This window comes from Phodopus roborovskii, unplaced genomic scaffold (assembly GCF_943737965.1).
Source record: "Phodopus roborovskii unplaced genomic scaffold, PHOROB, whole genome shotgun sequence".
NCBI lineage: Eukaryota > Metazoa > Chordata > Mammalia > Rodentia > Cricetidae > Phodopus > Phodopus roborovskii.
In genome coordinates this window covers 33591008-33608927 of record NW_026126409.1, presented here as the reverse complement: position 1 = coordinate 33608927, position 17920 = coordinate 33591008, and the positions used below count along the sequence as shown (strand labels likewise).

Below are 17920 nucleotides of genomic sequence, written 5' to 3'. Positions count from 1 at the left end.
AACCAGAATTAACAGGAGGAACTTTGGACTAGGAAAAGCCACTGTGACTTTGTCTTCTACTTTTCAGTGATGGATCCCTGAGAGCCTGGAAGGCATGCCATGAGCCTGTAACTCTCTGAGTAAGTAGTTCCGGAATTGTTCTTGCAGATGCCTCTAGTTTTGTCAGTCAGTAAAAGTGCAATCTGATGAGCCAAGCTAAACTGCTCCTGAATGAGACATTGTGGAAGATACCTGCTCTCCACTGCCTTCTGGAGTAACTTTTTAATACTTTCTACTGCAGCAGAGGACCTGGTGCTTTGTAGCATTGGTTTCAAATATGAGGCACTGAGCAAATATCCCAACTCAACACCATCAGCAGATGAGTGGGGTTCGTAGAATACAGCCAGCCAGAGACATAGGGAAGTGAAGGAGAGGAAAGAAAAAAAAAATTGAAGAAAAAGAAATAAAAGCAAGACAGGAACACAAGGAAAGTGGCCATTTTCGAGTTTACCCTGGATAATTCTCATTTGCGGTATTACTCTGATACAATCCTCAAGAGTCCCTTTTCACTTTTGGAAGTTATGTCATTTGGATGACAAATTATATATCCCTAGAGAGGATATTACTTTGGCACTTTTCCAACCCAGTCACAGGTGTGTGTGTGTGTGTGTGTGTGTGTGTGTGTGTGTGTGTGTGTATGTGTGCGCGCGCGCGCTCCTGCGCATGTGCATGTATGCAGGCTATGCACACACATGGAAGCCAAGATCATGATTGGCACTTTCCTCAGTTGCTCTTCAACATATTATTTGGAGAGAGGCCTCTCACTGAACCTGGGGCTCACTGACTTGGCCAGCATGTCTGGGCAGCCGGCCTTAGGGATCCTCTTCTCTGCCTTCTTGGAGATAGGATTACAGCTCAGCTTCTTAAATATAGGTTCTGGGGACTGTACTCAACTCCCCATGTTTGCACAGTAAGCACTTTACCGATTTAGCTGTCTCCTCAGTACAACTCAGTTTTCTGCTGAATATCTTACCTTTCCCAGGACTCTGTGCCAACTGTATCCCAGGGCAAGAGTACTGGCTCAGTTGCCTCAACTCCCCACACAAGCATAACCTCTTAGGAGCATCTCTTCACTCCAAGTCCCTTTGCCATGTTCTCATACCACAATAAGCAAACTATCACAAACATTAAGAGTCTGCCTTGAGAGTTAGGAAAACTTGGGGAGGAGTATTGGTTTTATATTTACTGATATATGACTTTTGGGAAATTATTTGATTATCTTAAACTTCAAATACAAGGAATATAATACCAATTATATCTCTCAATAGAATTGTTGAGGCTATTATAATAGTATGCATGTAAAATGTTTACCATAAGATTATATATGTGTGCACTGAGAATTTTATGTGTATAATATATATATCATGTACATATGTTTATTGAATGTTAATGTCAACATTTACTGTCACAGAAGAAACATTACCTCTTTAACACTGGAACACCTGAGTTAGGACATGGATTTTTACTATGAAAATCTCAAGAAAGATAGTTGCATTTATAATTTTAATGTTAGAACATAGATGAGGTTTATGAAATGTGCCAGGGAGTTTAAAAGTCAGGCTAAAATAGCATTTGCTCTTAAAGCTTTATATTCCTTCCTTCCTTTCCTCCTCTCTCCCTTCCTGCCTCTTTTTTTCTTCCTTTCTTCTTACATTAATTTACTCTTTCAAAACAAAGTTATCTGCTATCTACCAAATACCATGTAGTTTGTAATGCACAGAACTGAATAATGATTTTCAGAAAGGACAAAGCTTTCTAAAAGAAAAACAGATTAAATTTACAAGTAGGTGTGGTGGTATTAATTAGAGGTCTGGAGCAGAATTTTTAAAATATAAGATACATATATATATACATACACACACACACACACACACACACACACATATATATATATATATATTCTGTTGATTGAATTTTATTTTAAATTAGGTTTGAGCAACAACATCAATTTTATGCTATAAAAGGGATTAATTTTAGTTTTTGACTTAGTTTCTTTTTTTAAACAAAGAGTGGGAAAATGCAAATTGTGTGAATGTATAATTTGAAACTTTAGGGATTCCAGGGAAAAAACTGACAGGAGACAGTTCACTTTCTCCTTATTTCTTTCTTTTTCTTCTTCCTTTCCTTTTCTTTCTTTTTCTTTTTTTTGGTCATAGGCATTCATTTCTGTGTTTAGGAACGATGAAAACTAATAGACAAAAATAGAAATAGTCCTGCATACATGAACTACATATTTTTATAAGCACAGCATATAGTATTGAATAAACTCGAGTGTCTAAAAACCAAGAGACTCCAATAAATAAAAGTGGAAATATCCATTGAAATTCATTTCCCTTTGCAGAACAGTGTCACAGCTATATTTACCCAATTAAATTGTTAATTTCTTTCTTTTCATTGATTATATTTGTTGTCAATACGGAGTACTACTTTATATTTGTAATAACTTATGGCTTGCTCTCCTTATTTTGTAATCCTCAAATTCAAGTTAGCATTGATGATAAGCTGATGGAAGTGAAGATTCTTACTGCAGAACATGATTAACAATGAAGTGTTTGGTTTGCACTACAATTGCTGTCTTATGGGAATTTCCTGTGCAGTTCTCACAGCATCTTAGAACATGGTAACTACCATCACCTTCACAGGGGAAAACGCTGAGGCTGCAGACTATGAGAATCCTGCTTCCCTACAGAAACAATTCATTCTTTGTGGTAGTGGAGCTGGAATCTTGGGCTTTGGGTTACAACAGTGATTCCTGTCTTATTTTGGGGTTTTACTTTCCTGGTGCTGAGAATCAAATTCTTGGTCTTGCGCATGCTAGGCAGTCACTTACCTTGCCACTGAATTGAATCCCATTCCTACTGAGGTGGCCAGTGACAGAGGTATGGTCACACAGACAGCTTAGGCTTCCTCACCATGCTCTTCTTGAGGGGGTGGGTCAAAAGCAGCTCCATTTGCGTGTGTTCTAATTATCCTCCTTGGAAATAGTTACAACTGTTGGATTTTAGACTTGCCCTACTTTCTCAGTTCTCTCTCAGGATCATTTAACTTTGTAATTATGCAAACTTTACACCTGTCTAAATGATATACCGATTCATTCATTTAGTTGAAAGGTACAAACCCAAATCCATTTTTGTAAAATACCGGGAACCTAATTGAAAATTTTCATGAATCATCTTAATGAGAAATCGGTAGCAGGAAACCTCCATTTTCTTGAAGTGCTAATTAGCAGCATATTCATCTTGAGTGAAACTCCTCTCTGGCAGTGTGAGCTGTGGGAAGGAAGCACCATCACGACTGTCAAATATTTCTTCCACTCCTCTTGGAGATGATGATGGGGATATTTATTACTACTAGGTGAGGTAACTGACATCTTCCTGGCATTGGATAAAGACAACCTGTCATCATTATTTGTTAGTCCCTGCAGTTCTCTCTTTCTTTTCCTGCCCCCAACCCCTATGACTGTCACTCATATATATCCCAGCTGATCTGATACAGTCTTTTGCTGACAGCCCACAGTTCTGCTGTCAATTGAAAGATATTATTTGAGAACCTCATCTTTTTATATTCTGTATTTCATGAAAAACATAACACAGCAACTTGCTATTGTTTACTTGTTGTAAATTTACATCTTGCAAAAAATCCAATATCCACCTCTGAATGGCATAAAATATTAGTCTCGCCTTTATCTACTTAACATTCTATATTTCTTCAAACTCAGATACACTCAATGACCCAAATTCTCTGTAATTTAAATTGTGTTTTCAGACTTTCCTACAATGCAGACTTCATTTACATGGATGGCTTCCTCCACTTACACTCAACTTCATGATCTCTTCTTTAATTCTCATTGTTGCATAATTGTGTGTGTGTGTGTGTGTGTGTGTGTTTGCACGTGTGATACACACACATAGCCTACTTGGGCTACTTAGTGTTGCAGGCATGCATATGCCTTTAGGGCAGAGCGTTGTGATTGGATAACCTACCTAGGACTCAACCCTGTGAAAGACTGATTTCCTGTCTCTTAGCAGCAGTTAATAATTGCCTATAGCTCTTCCTCTAGGGCCGTGAGCCCCAATCTATGTTGGCATGGCAACAGATGTCATTGTGAAAATCGTGTTGAAGTGATCATTTGTCTGAGATTTATAAGGTGCAGCTTCCCAGTGCTAAATAGAAGACGCTATAATTCAACATATGTCCACATCTTCTGGTTCTTGAAATCTTCCCCTCCCTCTGTTCTCTGAGTCGTAGGTGTAGGGCCTGGGCTGTAGAAGCATCTATTGATACTAGGCATCTGTCTGCTGTCCTCTGTGTTTTGACCAGTTTTGGATTTTTATAATGGTTTCCAGGAAAGCAAAAAGGGACCATGGGAGGCTAAGAGAGGAAAGCTAAAGGAAGGGATAGTGCTATGAGAAGGAAAATGGGGATAAGGTGGTAGGTTGTAACTGAGAAAGGGGATAGAAGACCAACAGAGTGAGGGGGAGAAGACACATAGCACTAAGCTTATTTAAAAATATCCTTAGGGTGGGGACAAGATGATGATTGGGAAAACCACAGAGACAGCTGACCCCAGCTAGTGGGAGCTCACCAACTCTGCATTGACAGCTAGGGAATCTGCATGGGGCCAAATTAGGCTCTCTGAATATGGATGATAGTTGTGTGACTTGATTTTGTTTTTATGGTTAAATAGTAATGACTTTTACTGTTTATATTGTAAAATACCACTTTAAAAACATTTCAGGATATTTAACTGCTATGTAAACTCACTGAAATTACACAGCTCATAGTTCACGACACAGTGCCAGATGTTGTATCCAATTGCTCAGAACACATACAAAAATCACACTCATGAAGATAGGAAAGAGTTTACCCAGCATGTGACTAGCTGAGGAAATACTCCCTTGACACAGGATACTGGCAAGTTGTCATTGCAGGTGCCTAGGTGCCTGGAACTCTATCCCATGCTTCTGCTTAGGTCTGGCTGCCTATAGGTGCCTATAGGTAGATAGACCAATCTGGGAGTTTCTCAGAGGCCCCAATGAAAAGACAGGTGTTAGTTCTGTGTTTTTGCCCAGGGACAGACTTCGAAAGGTCCAGTCTGGGGCTACAGCCAAGCCCTCAAAGGACTCAAGTTTGTGGTTTCTGGGAACTTGACTTTTACTCCTGGGCTGTGGTTATCAGTCCTAGGGCAGCTGTGTCTGAGGTACCCTATGTTCTGTTTGACTGCATTGCTTAATTAGCTTTCTACTGACTGTGTCCTATTCTTTTCCTACAAATTCTATATGAAATGCTGTATTTCCTAATAAGCTTGCTTGGCATTAGACATAGCTTGTGCAAGACCTTAGGATCCCAAACTTTATCTTCTTTATTTTCTGATTCCCTGGCCTGTTCTCTCAGGAACCTGGCACTGAAAGACGAGTCTAGACTAGGCACCAGCTGCTGGACAAATGCATTATGCTCCAGGAAATGTCAAGGCAGCCAACTTCTTTTTCCATGGCCTGCTGTTGCAACCCAGAGGGGAAAGAAAATCTTCAAAGATACTGCATGCTTCAAGCTACAAGGCTCTAACTATGTTGCTTGGGGTGAAAAAGATTCCTCTGGTGTGGGTCTTCGGCTGGGTACCAGCTAATACACCTTGGCACAGACAACTAGTATAGTGCCCTCCAACAGACTTTTTTAGTCTAGATGCCTAAAATTTCTTTCCAACCTACTCTTGTACCAGGGAATTGTGGGGGCATATATGGTGGCAGAAATAGCCTGGAAAAGGTGGGGTTAGGTCATTCCTAGTTTAAAAAATATTACCTGAATTTCCCTGTTTTATTTCACATGTATCTTTTGTATTTTGTACTCTGTTCTAAATTCGACATTTCCAGACTCTAAATTCAATGCTGTTGTTAATTCTGACCCATAGTTGCTTGGCTATTCCGCAATTGTCTTTTTTTTTTTTTTTTTTAAATAAGGTTTTGCTTGGTCCTGGAGAGGTTCCTCAGCAGTAAGAGTTCTTGTTGGTTTTTCAGAGGACCAAGGCTGGGTTCCCAGCACCTACATGGTAGCTAACAACCTTTTGAAATTCTAGTTCCAGATGATTTTATGTCCTTTTTCTAGCTTTCATAGGAACTGCTTATACTTGGTACACAGGCAAAATACCCATATGCATAAAATCTTCTTTAAAGAAGGTGTGCTGTGAGTAGGTGTGTAGCCCAGTTGTAGAGTACTTGCTTAGCAAGCATGAGACCTTGGGTTTAATACCCAACAACAAACACACACACACGTGCACGCACGCACGCACGCATACCTTGTGTCTGTACTCTGTGAGAAACTCCAAGATTCTTCTTCTGCTTCAGCCAGCTGTGTTTGTGCATGAAGCATACATATATGCTTGTGCATACTTATCTCAGAACCCCTTAAAATTTCCAAAAAAAGTCTCACTGCTATTTCAAGCACACTATCAGTAGAAAACTGCATTCAGAGACACCCCCCCCCCCACCCCCATACCAGCTATTCTAGTTCCAACTGCCACTGAAGCCCTTTGTTCTGGCCCAGGCCCCTTTTCTGTACATCCTGGTTCCTGTTTGCTTATAACAACTCGAATTCTGAGCTGTGTGGTTCCCAAGTTACACTTGGGATCCAACTACTGTGGAGAGGAATTAAGCTTAGCTTTTGAAATTGCATGTGACTAGGAACAAGAACATACATGTTTATTGTCTGCTCAGCAGTATCAGAAGCAGAAACTGATTTGTTAGCATAACTTCTTTCGTGTGTGTTTGTTTCCTAATTTATTTCTCAGTTCAAATATAAGCTAAAAACATGGGCTGAGCTGCTGTAGATGTTGGGAACACACATGTGACAAATGAGGGCTGACATTCGGCTATGCTTTAATAGGCTGAACAACTAGCAAATCCTATTCTTTTATTTGTTCCTTTTGCAATAAGTCTTGACATCACCTTCTCCTCTTTCTTAAATTTACTTGCTTAGCAGGCACAATGCAGTTTTGATGTGCAATCTGATTTCAAAAGGATCTTTGAGACAGCTAATCTTCTGTACACTCACTGTAATTAAATATTACGGCACAACCGGTACATAAGATACCCACCTTCTTGAGAACTTCTCAGCGCCAAAGAGCAATGACATAAAAAAGTATAGATTTCATGGCACTTACTTTTAGGTTTTCAGCTTGAACTTTTAACTCGCATAGTACACCTAGAGTGATACACGGCACGGAGTGCTATTCTCATTGTCTTCCACTCTGCCTAAGCTCTCATTTCACCTGGTCTAAACCTGCTCTCATATTAATCTGTTTGCATGTAAGCTACCTGCTCCCTCTACCTGCATGCTTCAAGCTGCTTGTCTGGCCTGCAGAAGAGTCATGATGAAGTTCACTCACCATGAAGCTTAGTGTCTTCCAAATAAATGTAATTAGAATTTGCTGTCAGACCGAGACTCTAAGCTTTGAAGAGTACGCTTGCCTTGATGTAGAAGTAACGTGAGTGAAAACACGGGACTGCTCTCACAGGGGACCCAGGGTAGGTTCTCAGCACTCACGTTGGATGGCTCACAGCTGCCTTGTAGCTCCAGCTCCAGGGGATCTGCTACCCTTTTCTGGAGTCTGTGAGTACTCCCTCCCACCCCCCACATAATCAAAAATAAACTAAACATGAGGTTGGTGAGGTAGAGCTCAGTGTTTCACAGCAGTTGCTGCTCTTGCAGAACGCCCAGGTTTGGTTCACAGCATTCACGTGGAGACTCACAGCTAGGGTAACTCTAGTTCCATGGATCCCAACTCCAGGTTTTGGACTTTAAGGACACTGGGCATACATACATAGAAGTAAATTATCTTACATATAAAATAGAAAGCAATAAATCTTTCAAAAAAGTAAATGTAGTCATGTTAAAAAAATTCAAACATACTTAAGCAGCAGCTCAGTAAATATCAAAACATAACAAAGTTTAAACAAAGACAAGCATTTTTAAGTTTCTTATGTACATTTACAGATATATTCAGAACATGGAGTTTAAGTACTCTATGTCATTATGGACACATATTTCTGCTATTCCTTGAAGTGATACTAAAATAACAATAAAAACCGATTTTTTTTTAAAAAAAGTATTCTTCTTGGATGAAAAAACTAGGGAAATGGTTTATTACATTTTAATTTCGGATATGGACAATAACTAACTAACTTAGATCAAAAGAATGCAAATTCTTGTAATAGAAGAGAAGTCTGAGTGAGGTGGATTCCCACAGCTGAGTTCCCTAAAGCTTGAGATGAAGGATCCTGGTACTGCCAAAGCTTGCATTATAAATGCCTGGCTGGCTGAATTGCTGTTTAGGAACCATTTAGATTTCAGGGTCTTCCCTGCCTCCCCTTCTTTTTCTTCCCTAATATACACCAGAAGAAATTCTTGCAAAGCTTCCAAAAGATTCCACACACAGATGGAAAAGCTCAGAGGAAGTGGGGAGAGGGTGGGATCTCATTTTTGTATTTAGCATTGAACAAAATCAAAATGAAGCTTTGAATTAGCTGGCAGAATCCTAGTTGGCCAGAGAAAAGACATGTCAGTAATGATGGTTAGGGACTTCCTAGGCAAGCAGGCTGGCCAGAAGAGCAAAATGGGAAATCCATCCCTTAAACCTCCTCCTATACACACACAGACTCCAACGTGTTGTAAAATACAAGCATACAGCAAAGAACTACTGGACACGGAACAAAAACCTGTAACATGAGAGGCCTAACACACAAATGCACACAAAAGAATGAGGTAATAAAAGAAGTAGAGAAAACATCAAAGAAACTAATATTAGACAATTAGAAATAAGCATTTAACTATAGGAAACAAAACAGAAGACAGAAAAATTCAGAACTTAAATGGTAGAATTAAAACATAAAGAAATGGATAAAGACAACAAGGTATCACAAGGAGATAACGAGGTGAACAGCAGGGAAGAAAAGATTACAGGTTGAGTACAGAAGGTACAGTGTCTGAATAACAGATATTTCAGGGAAAAACAGGCAGAGAAGGGAAAACAGGAGGGCATTTTCAAAATACTTACTTCAAAAAATTCCTTTCAAACTGGATCCTGTGAGTTCATAGATGAAATAATACGAATTAGTGACAGACAAATGAGGTACATAATTCTTTTATGTACTGAAAAGAAGTTATTAATTTTGACTAAAAATGAGACTTTATAACTTTTTGGTTTTTAAAATATATACATATAGTGCAGTCGTTCTCAACCTTCCTAATGCTGAGACCTTTTAATACAGTTCCTCGTGTTGTAGTTACTCCAACCATAAAATTATTTTAATTGCTAATTTATAACTGTAATTTTGGAATCATAATGTGTGTTTTCAGAGCATCTTAGGTGACCCCTGTGAAAGGGTCATTCAACCCCCAAAGGGATCATGACTCACAGGTTGAACACCACTGAAAAAATGAATAAATTACAATACAGTACCATGCAATGCAAATATATTTTGAGCACAACAGTAGCAGAGCACACATTTTCAACCCTACCATATTCTCATATAAATGTCTTGCAGATTGTGTCATATCAAAACCTTTTTGTCCATGATATACCATTTCACTGAAACCACAAACTTGTGGACGTTTAAAATTATAAGTTGCAAGTGTATGCATTGGGGTACTGTGGTGCAGAGGTAAAGTTTGGGATAACAATTTTGTTTCATTCAGACAGTTTCACCAGCACTGACAAAGGGCACCAAACCACCCTGCATACTCATAAGCACTACATACTACAAAACTGTCTTTGCCATCTGGGACTCACATGAAAACACATGCCATTTTTTTTTTTTTTTACCTTTATGTACATGTACTTAAAATTACTTTTCTTGTTACTAAGTCCCAATTTTTACAAAGATCTCTCCCCATTCAGATCCCTTTTCCAGGTACTCTGTTTCTCATTAGCATGTGTCCCTCTTGTCCTTCACAAAACTGTTCAAAATTGTCCTTGCAAGATGAATTTTTAAAAATTTATTTATTTAGTTTAGAAACAATCATATTTTACATATTTACACATCAATCCCAGTTCCTTCCCCCTCCCATCTTCCCATGTCCCCCACCAAATGCCTATCCAATCCCCAAGGAGGGTGAGGCCTTCTGTGGGGGAATCATCAAAGTCTGTCACGTCATTTAGGGGAGGGCCTAGGCCCTCCTCCGTGTATCTGGGTTGAGAGAGTATCCCACCATGGGGAATGGGCTCCCAAAGTCCATTTGTGCACTAGGGATAAATACTGGTTCCACTGTCAGAGGTCCCATAGACTGCCCAAGCCTCCTAACTGACACCCACATCCAGAGGGTTTGGTTCAGTTCAATGCTGGTTCTCCAGCTTAAGGACTGGGGTCCATGTGCCCTCACTTGGTCAGGTCAGCTGTTCCTGTGGGTTTCTCCAGAATGGTCTTGACCCCTTTGCTCATCCTTCCTCTCTACAACTGGATTCCAGGAGTATGGCTCAGTGCTTAGCTGTGGGTGTCTGCTTCTGCTTCCATCATCTACTAGATGAAGGCTCTAGGATGGCATATAAGGTAGTAATCAATCTCATTATAGGGGAAAGGCATTTAAGGTATCCTCTCCACTATTGCTTAGATTCTTAGTTGGAGTCATCCTTTTGGCTCTCTGGACATTTCCCTAGGGCCAGATTTCTCTTTAAATCTATAATGACTCCCTCTATTAAGGTATCTCTTTTCTTGCTCTCCTATAGATGCCTCTCAACTGAAGAATGGATGGAGAAAATGTGGTATATTTAAACAATGGAGTACTATTCAGTGGTAAAATACAACAACAACAACAAACAATGAAATCTTGAAGTTCGAAGGCAAATAGATGGAACTAGAAGAAACTATCCTGAGTGAGGTAGTAACCCAGTCATAGAAAGACAAACGGTATTACTCACTCATATATGTTTTTTAGACATAGAACAAAGACATAGAACCAGCCTATAATCCACATCTCCAGGATCCAGGACCCTAAGCAAGACATACATAATACCCTGGAGAAGGGGAAAGGGACAACAACTCCTGAGCAAATTGGGAGCATGGGGTGGGTGGGGGGTGGGGTAGGAAAACAGAAGGGGAGAAGAGGAGGGGAAAAGAGAACATGAGGGAGGAAGATGAATTTCACAGTAACCCTTTTATGTTCTACAAACACTTCAAACTTATAAGCATAAATATGTAATTACTGGTATGTTCTTATTTTTGAGATGTCAAAATATAATATAAAGACAATTAATTACAAAGATGGTATTTCACAGAATATGACATGTGACACTGCAGGATAAGCCATTAATTTCATGAGCTGCTAAGGAAGTAAAAATGCTGCTCATAAAAGAAAAAGAGAATATAATACTTTCTTATTACTTATGGTTTTTATTTTACTTACTGGATATTACATGATTCACAGTTTTACATCTTTTGGGAATACAAGTATAATACAGTTTAAAAACCTGAGATGATGTGTGGTGACACACACTCAGGAGGTCGAGGTTGGGGAAGACTTGAGCCAGGGAATTTGTGTCCATCTGTGGTGATCTGAAAGAAAATGGCTCCCAAAGGGAGTGGCACTATTAGGAGGTGTGGCCCTGTTGGGGTAGGTGTGGTCTTGTTGAAGGAAGTATGTCACTGTGGGCTTAGAGGTCTCATATATGCTCAAGCCACACCCAGTGAGACAGACTACTTCCTATTGCCTTTTGATCAAGATGTAGCCAGCACCATGTCAAAGACAGTGGCATTAGGAGGTGTGGCCTTGTTGGAATAGCCGTGGTCTTGCTGAAGGAAGTGTATCATTGTGGAGGCCGGCTTTGAGGTTTCATATATGCTCAAGTCATTCCCAGTGAGATAGTCCATACTGTTATCTGCAAGTCAAGGTGTAGGACACTTAGCTACTTTGCCTGCACCATGTCTGCCTGATGCCACCATATCCTGATAATGGACTAAACCTCTGAAAACGTAAGCCACCCCAATGAAATGATTTTCCTTTATAAGAGTTGCTGTGGTCATGGTGTCTCTTCACTGCAATAGAAACCCTAACTAAGCCACCAGCCTTAGCTACAAAGTGAGATTGTTTAATGATCCTAAAACCAAACCAAACTAAAATGGTAGAGAAAGATAACCAATGCACTTTTAAAATGTAATTTCTAGCTGTTCTCTTAACAAGAAAACTATAAAGTAGCAACACTAGTAACACGGGCAACTACAGTTTTGGCTTTATTTTAAGTCACATAAATGATTAGTTCTGTGAAACAAAATAGACACTCCATTAAGTCACATATAAACTTTTTGAAATCTTTCTGTAAGACAGGGATCTCTGTGAAACACTTTGAGAAGGCTCCAAGACTCTCATTCATCTACAGCGGTATTCATGAGTTCAGTGTGATGGCATGTCAGAAGTGGGTTTAAGATCTATGGTAACCCACAAGGATTTCTGTAGTGAGATATTCACTTTGTCCACAACTGTGGCACAGACCACGTCCATTGGGGGTGGGGACATGGGCGGATGTTACCTGGGGAAAGGGAGTGGCATCTGCCCCCTGGGTCCAGGTACAGTGAAAATCCGGATTCCGCTTCTGACACCAGATATTGAGATTTAATAAGGATCAGGAGAAACAGATAGGCTGAATTGATGTTTATTCAGGGAGAAATAACTCACAACATAGACAGATGAACACCAGCAGGTTCCTGGTCCCAAGGATGTTCTCCTGTCCCCGTGCTGCAAGCCAGAGAGCTCCTGAAGCCCCTTCCTTAGACTTATTTCCCCCAGGTAACATCCGCCACTGTCCCCACCCCCAATGGGCGTGGTCTGTGCCACAGGTGTGGACAACGTGAATATTCTACAGTTTTCCCTAGTTAGGAAGTGCTATTTTTAGAAAGGAATTAGTTCACTGATATTCACAATAGCAAACTACAATGTTTCTTGGTTCAAAGGAGGTACATTTATTTTAAGATAAAAGAACAATGTAAGACATGTAGCTTTACAATTAAGATTTATATTAACAAGCAGACTTTAAACTAAAACGATCTATTATAGACTATTCTGAGAAGTAATGAGTATCATTTATCATGTAGAATTTCTTTAAGACGCATAACACTAAAATTTTATGTGGGGTTTCCTGTTTGTAAAATTTGTATAATTTGTAGAGGGAAATTTTGAAGCTAATATATGTGTATTTAGTGCATTACTTGCAAAATATTAAAAATATTTCAGCTGATGTAATCAACATCCCAGTGAAATATTTTTACCTCCATTTTATAGACAAAAAAGATTAAGAGTGATACAAAGGGAATAATTGTAATTCACTATTCTCCTACCATATTAATTAATCAGAATATTTTATTTATTTTAATTTTTATATTATCTTTCTGCCTTACAAAAAGACCCATTCACAATAAAGAAATAAAGAATAGTGACTATGCTTATAGTATGGGTGTTATTTCCTTGGGACAATGACAAGACTTATAAAGGATCTTTAAATAGGTTACTTGATTTTAATCCACATTAACAAGGCTTTCATTTATATGTGATAATATAACTTGTAGCCAAGCTTTAATTTGTATTTTTTCAATTATTTTACATTCCATGTACTACTAAGAACATCCCAGGTCTGAGGCATGATAAATGAGCAGTGAGGCATCTCTATCTAGACATGAAGTGACTAAAATTTCAAAGCAGGTGAAATTAAATAAGTACTATATGTGCACATTTATATTTCTATATTGGTGCAATAAATAATACCAAAGGATGTGGAAAGTCTAAAACACATAAAACAACACCATTAACACAGAAATAACAGTACTTTTATAAATAAGCTGATGCAGATCAATTTCACATTCAGTAACTTAGAAAAATAAAGCCAGTGTTTCCTATTTTCATATGCAAAAGCAAAATAATAATAGGAGTGTATGCAATTTATATTAAATACATCTTATGGAAGAAGATAAATGAATCTACTAAGTTTTAGATATTAGATTAATAACATATAATACATGCAGTATATAAATATATTAACTTGAAGTCACTGCTTTATTTTAAATTACCCTTGTATAAACCAATTTTATCAGGTAGCCAAAGTTGTATTAAGAATCCTAAAATTATTTTTCAATGTGAAAATCTAGGATTTCTTTTTCTTCTTTCCTTTTTTTCTTTTTATTTCTTTCTTTTCTTTTTTTTTTTTTTTTAAACTTTCAGTGTTGGGAATTAAACCTGAGCCCTCAAACATCTGCCACTGAGCTACATATTTCCCCAGCATTTTTATTTTTGGCAGGATTCTTCTAAGTTGCCCAAGTGCCTTGAATTTGTATCATAGCCCAGACAGGCCTTGAGTTGTGACTCTCCTGGCCAGTCTCTCAAGTGGGTTTTTTTTTTTAAATAGAAAGTTTTGTTTTCCATTAAGACATATTGTTTTGATATAATGAATTATGTGCAAATGGTTCATCATCACTACTGGCTGTTTGGATCAATTTTGCATGTGGTCCTTTTGCAATAAACAAAAAATTATCTTCTACCTGTTATATATACATCAACCTTCTAAATCATTTATATTAGTTTTGATGCTATAGACCTATTTTAACAATATCCAATATATTCCTAATATTATTTCCATATAGTCTGCTCACAATTAGGAGCAGCACCACGTGTCCCCCATGGTAATTACTACTGCCACTGTCCTGGCTTCTAACATCAGCATGTGATTACTGTTTTCTTAAAATTAAAAAAAAAAAAATCTTAATTGCTTTTTAAACAAAATACCTGTAATTATGTTGGTTTTGGTACAAAAATAAAACAAAACACACAAAGAACAGCAAAAACAAACAAAAATTTACACAAATACAACAATGTATATTACATAAGTACTTTTAAAAGTTGGAAAGTACAATGTAAACCATCATATTATTTAGTAAGTTTTCACTTGTTTTCTGAAATTACTTCGGTGTAATTAAATACAAGGTAAATACCAGGGACTTACTAACAAATCTAAGGGCCCTAAGACAAATCGGAAGCAATATTCATTGTCTGAATGTTCACAGTCCAAACCAGAAGAAAACGTGTTTCTGTTTTTAAGTCATCTATATCCTATCATTCATAAATTATTTGAAATAAATGAAATTTCTAATAAATAAATAAATAAACAATCTAAACATATTCTCAGATAGTCATTGGGAATACCCATGTACTTGTGAAGGGAATGAAAAAGTTCAGAATTCAGTCAATCATTGTGAAAGCCTAAGTTTTCTCTTGGTGGTTCTAGGGATCAAACCCCAGGCTAAGGTTTGTAATTAGAAGATTCAGTTTACCTCTGTTTTACATTGACAAACTCAGTTCAAGGAGAAAATGTAATTTCATAGTATTTCCCCTTTCCCTTTATTTTCTGCATGCTCTGACTTCACACTTGGATCCACACTCAGAAACTTGTTTCTTGCTTGTCACAAAGATCATAATTCTTCAACTTTGTTTTAGGATGATCTAGTATAAAAAAAATACCAAAGCAATATTTATGTAACTTAAGGTAATGACATTAATCAAAATTTTACAAAAATTATATGAATCAGTCAGTTATCTAATTAAAAACTGTTCACATGAAATATAAGAATTATTTAAAAAACACTTTAGTTTAAAAGTTCATAGCTTTTTAAAAACTGTGCTTATCTGTTTACTGATATTTGTGATGGGGCAGCCTTTGAATGTGCCATGATTTGTATGTGGGAGCCCATTATCACCCTCCATCATGTGCATTCAAGTCATCAGGCTTCTGGAAGTGCTTTTATCCACTAAGACATCCAACTGGCCCAAGTTCATGTTTTGTGAAGAAACTTCTTTAGTACTCGGCTTCAGAAAGGCATAGATTTAGGTAACCATTTTGAGCTGTGGTTTTATGCATTAAAACATATTACCATCAAGGTTTGTATGATGCTAATCCAAGTAGGATGGGGACACCATGCACAGGGATGTACTAATTTTTCAGTGCATTGTTCTTGTTTCATAGAGCAGTACACAATTTCTTATAATAGAAGTATGAAAAACCCTAGGTAGCTAAATCACAACAGTTACCTTAACAGAAAAATAGCCTGCTTGTCTCTCAATGTCTTGGACTACTACTGCTCAAAGTGGATTCCATTTAATACTAGCCTTCTAAACTACCTCACAAGACGCTCATGGTTGCAGTTTCTTTGTAGAAACACAAAAACAGATAGTAGCATAGTGAGAGCTGATATTTTTTTTTTTTTTTTTTTTTTTTTTTTACATTTCTTCAAGTTGACAAGGCCTGATGTTTTGTTTGTGTAGACAACTTGACAGCACCTGAAATAACCCGGGAGACAAGCCTCTGGGCATGGTTGTGGGGAGCTGTATGGATTGTATGGTGTGAGGTGGATGATTCACCACTCTGGCTAAGATTTTGAGCTGTATAAATGGGGACAGGGCAGTAAGCAACAGCCATACAGTCACTATTCTTTGCTCTTCCATGGAGGATGAGGTGTGACCAATAGCTTCATGCTCCTGCTGCTTTCCCACCAGGATGGACTGAGTGCCTGTAGACTGTGAGACAGAGTGGACCCTTACTCCCTTAAGTGGCTTTTGCTGAAGTATTTGATCACAGCCACAGGAAATATAAAGACACAAAGCAACTTCTTTTTTTCTTCTTAAGGACTGTTTACCAGCACTGTGAGGCACTACTTTGGGAAATATAAAGGGCTTCAAGCTTGAGGAAAATAGTAAGAAATATACTTGTTTCTAAATGAGCAGCAAAACCTTCATCATGGGAATCTAACATGACTGACCAAAATTATACAGTTATTTTTGATGTTTAAAAACAAAAGTATCTTCTTTCTGGAGGTTAACAAGTTTGAGATATTTCTTTGATTCAAGCAAAAACAGGACAGACTTCTTGAATTACTCAGGGGCACAGTTGTTAAGGGTTACACAGTCCATGTACTCTGAAAGTAGAAGCAAGAGTATTATGACTTCAAGACCACAAAAATAAAGAGCTAGGGATGTGAATCAGTGGTAGAGTGGCTGCCTTGCATGCCCAAGGCCCTAGGTTTGATCCTCAGCAATGCAGAAAAGGGTGAGAAACATATCTATGTGTGAGAATTAAAATAAGAACAAAGCTTAGTATAGTGCTACACACCTAAACACATTCTTTAAAAGTAAAGCTGCAATTTTGTGCCAATAGTTTAAAACCCTGTTCTTGGAAAAGAGTAACACAGCTTCTCTAGGTGCTAAAGATTTCTACTACAGAGCACAGCCTAGATTTATTATATTGTACCTGCACAGGTGCAGGGCTGCACACTTAACATAAAAATTCCTTCCTTCCCTTTTCCTTCTTGAGATAGTGTCTCACATACTCCAGCTTGGCTTGGAACTTGATATGTAGCTGAGGATGACTCTGAATTTCTGACTCTCCTGCTTCTATTTTCATTGTTGGGAGCAGAGGCATGCACCACTACAACTGGTTTATGTGGTTCTGGAGACCAAATCCAGACCATGGAGACCATGCCAGGTGACCACTCAACCAACCCAGATATACCCTCAGCTCCCAAACATACATTTTTTTAAAAACCAGGACACTCTCACTGTCTCCATTGTAGGCGATAATTACATCTCTTTCAGCTATTTTCTTCTCTTGTGGAACATGGGATTTAACATGTGCTCTATCTACCATTGAGCCCTAACCCTAATCCCTTCCAAGCTCTTGTTTAGATGCTATAAAAATGTTTATTCTTACTTATTATGGAAAAACAGACTAAGCTAAATTAACATACTTATCTGCTATGAAGTTCTTTTTTCAGGCAGGATTTGAAGGTCGGATACTTCTGGACTGTTTTATAACCCTATGGAATAAAGGATTACAAATATCCAAATGTATATGAGGGAG

At 38.1% G+C, this 17920-nt stretch overlaps 1 protein-coding gene across 2 annotated transcripts in view; it reads right to left on the bottom strand.

Annotated features, from left to right (window-relative positions):
* Nucleotides 1-14885: 14885 nt before the first annotated feature.
* The window catches only part of Micu3 (mitochondrial calcium uptake family member 3), a 79269-nt gene continuing 76234 nt past the window's right edge, over nucleotides 14886-17920 (bottom strand). For both annotated transcript variants that reach the window (XM_051182287.1, XM_051182288.1), the window contains 2 exons: nucleotides 17808-17876; nucleotides 14886-15510 (listed from right to left, as the gene is read on the bottom strand). In XM_051182287.1, coding sequence (XP_051038244.1) covers nucleotides 17808-17876 — 69 coding nt within the window. In that variant the 3' untranslated portion in view covers nucleotides 14886-15510. The remainder of the gene's footprint in view (nucleotides 15511-17807; nucleotides 17877-17920) is intronic.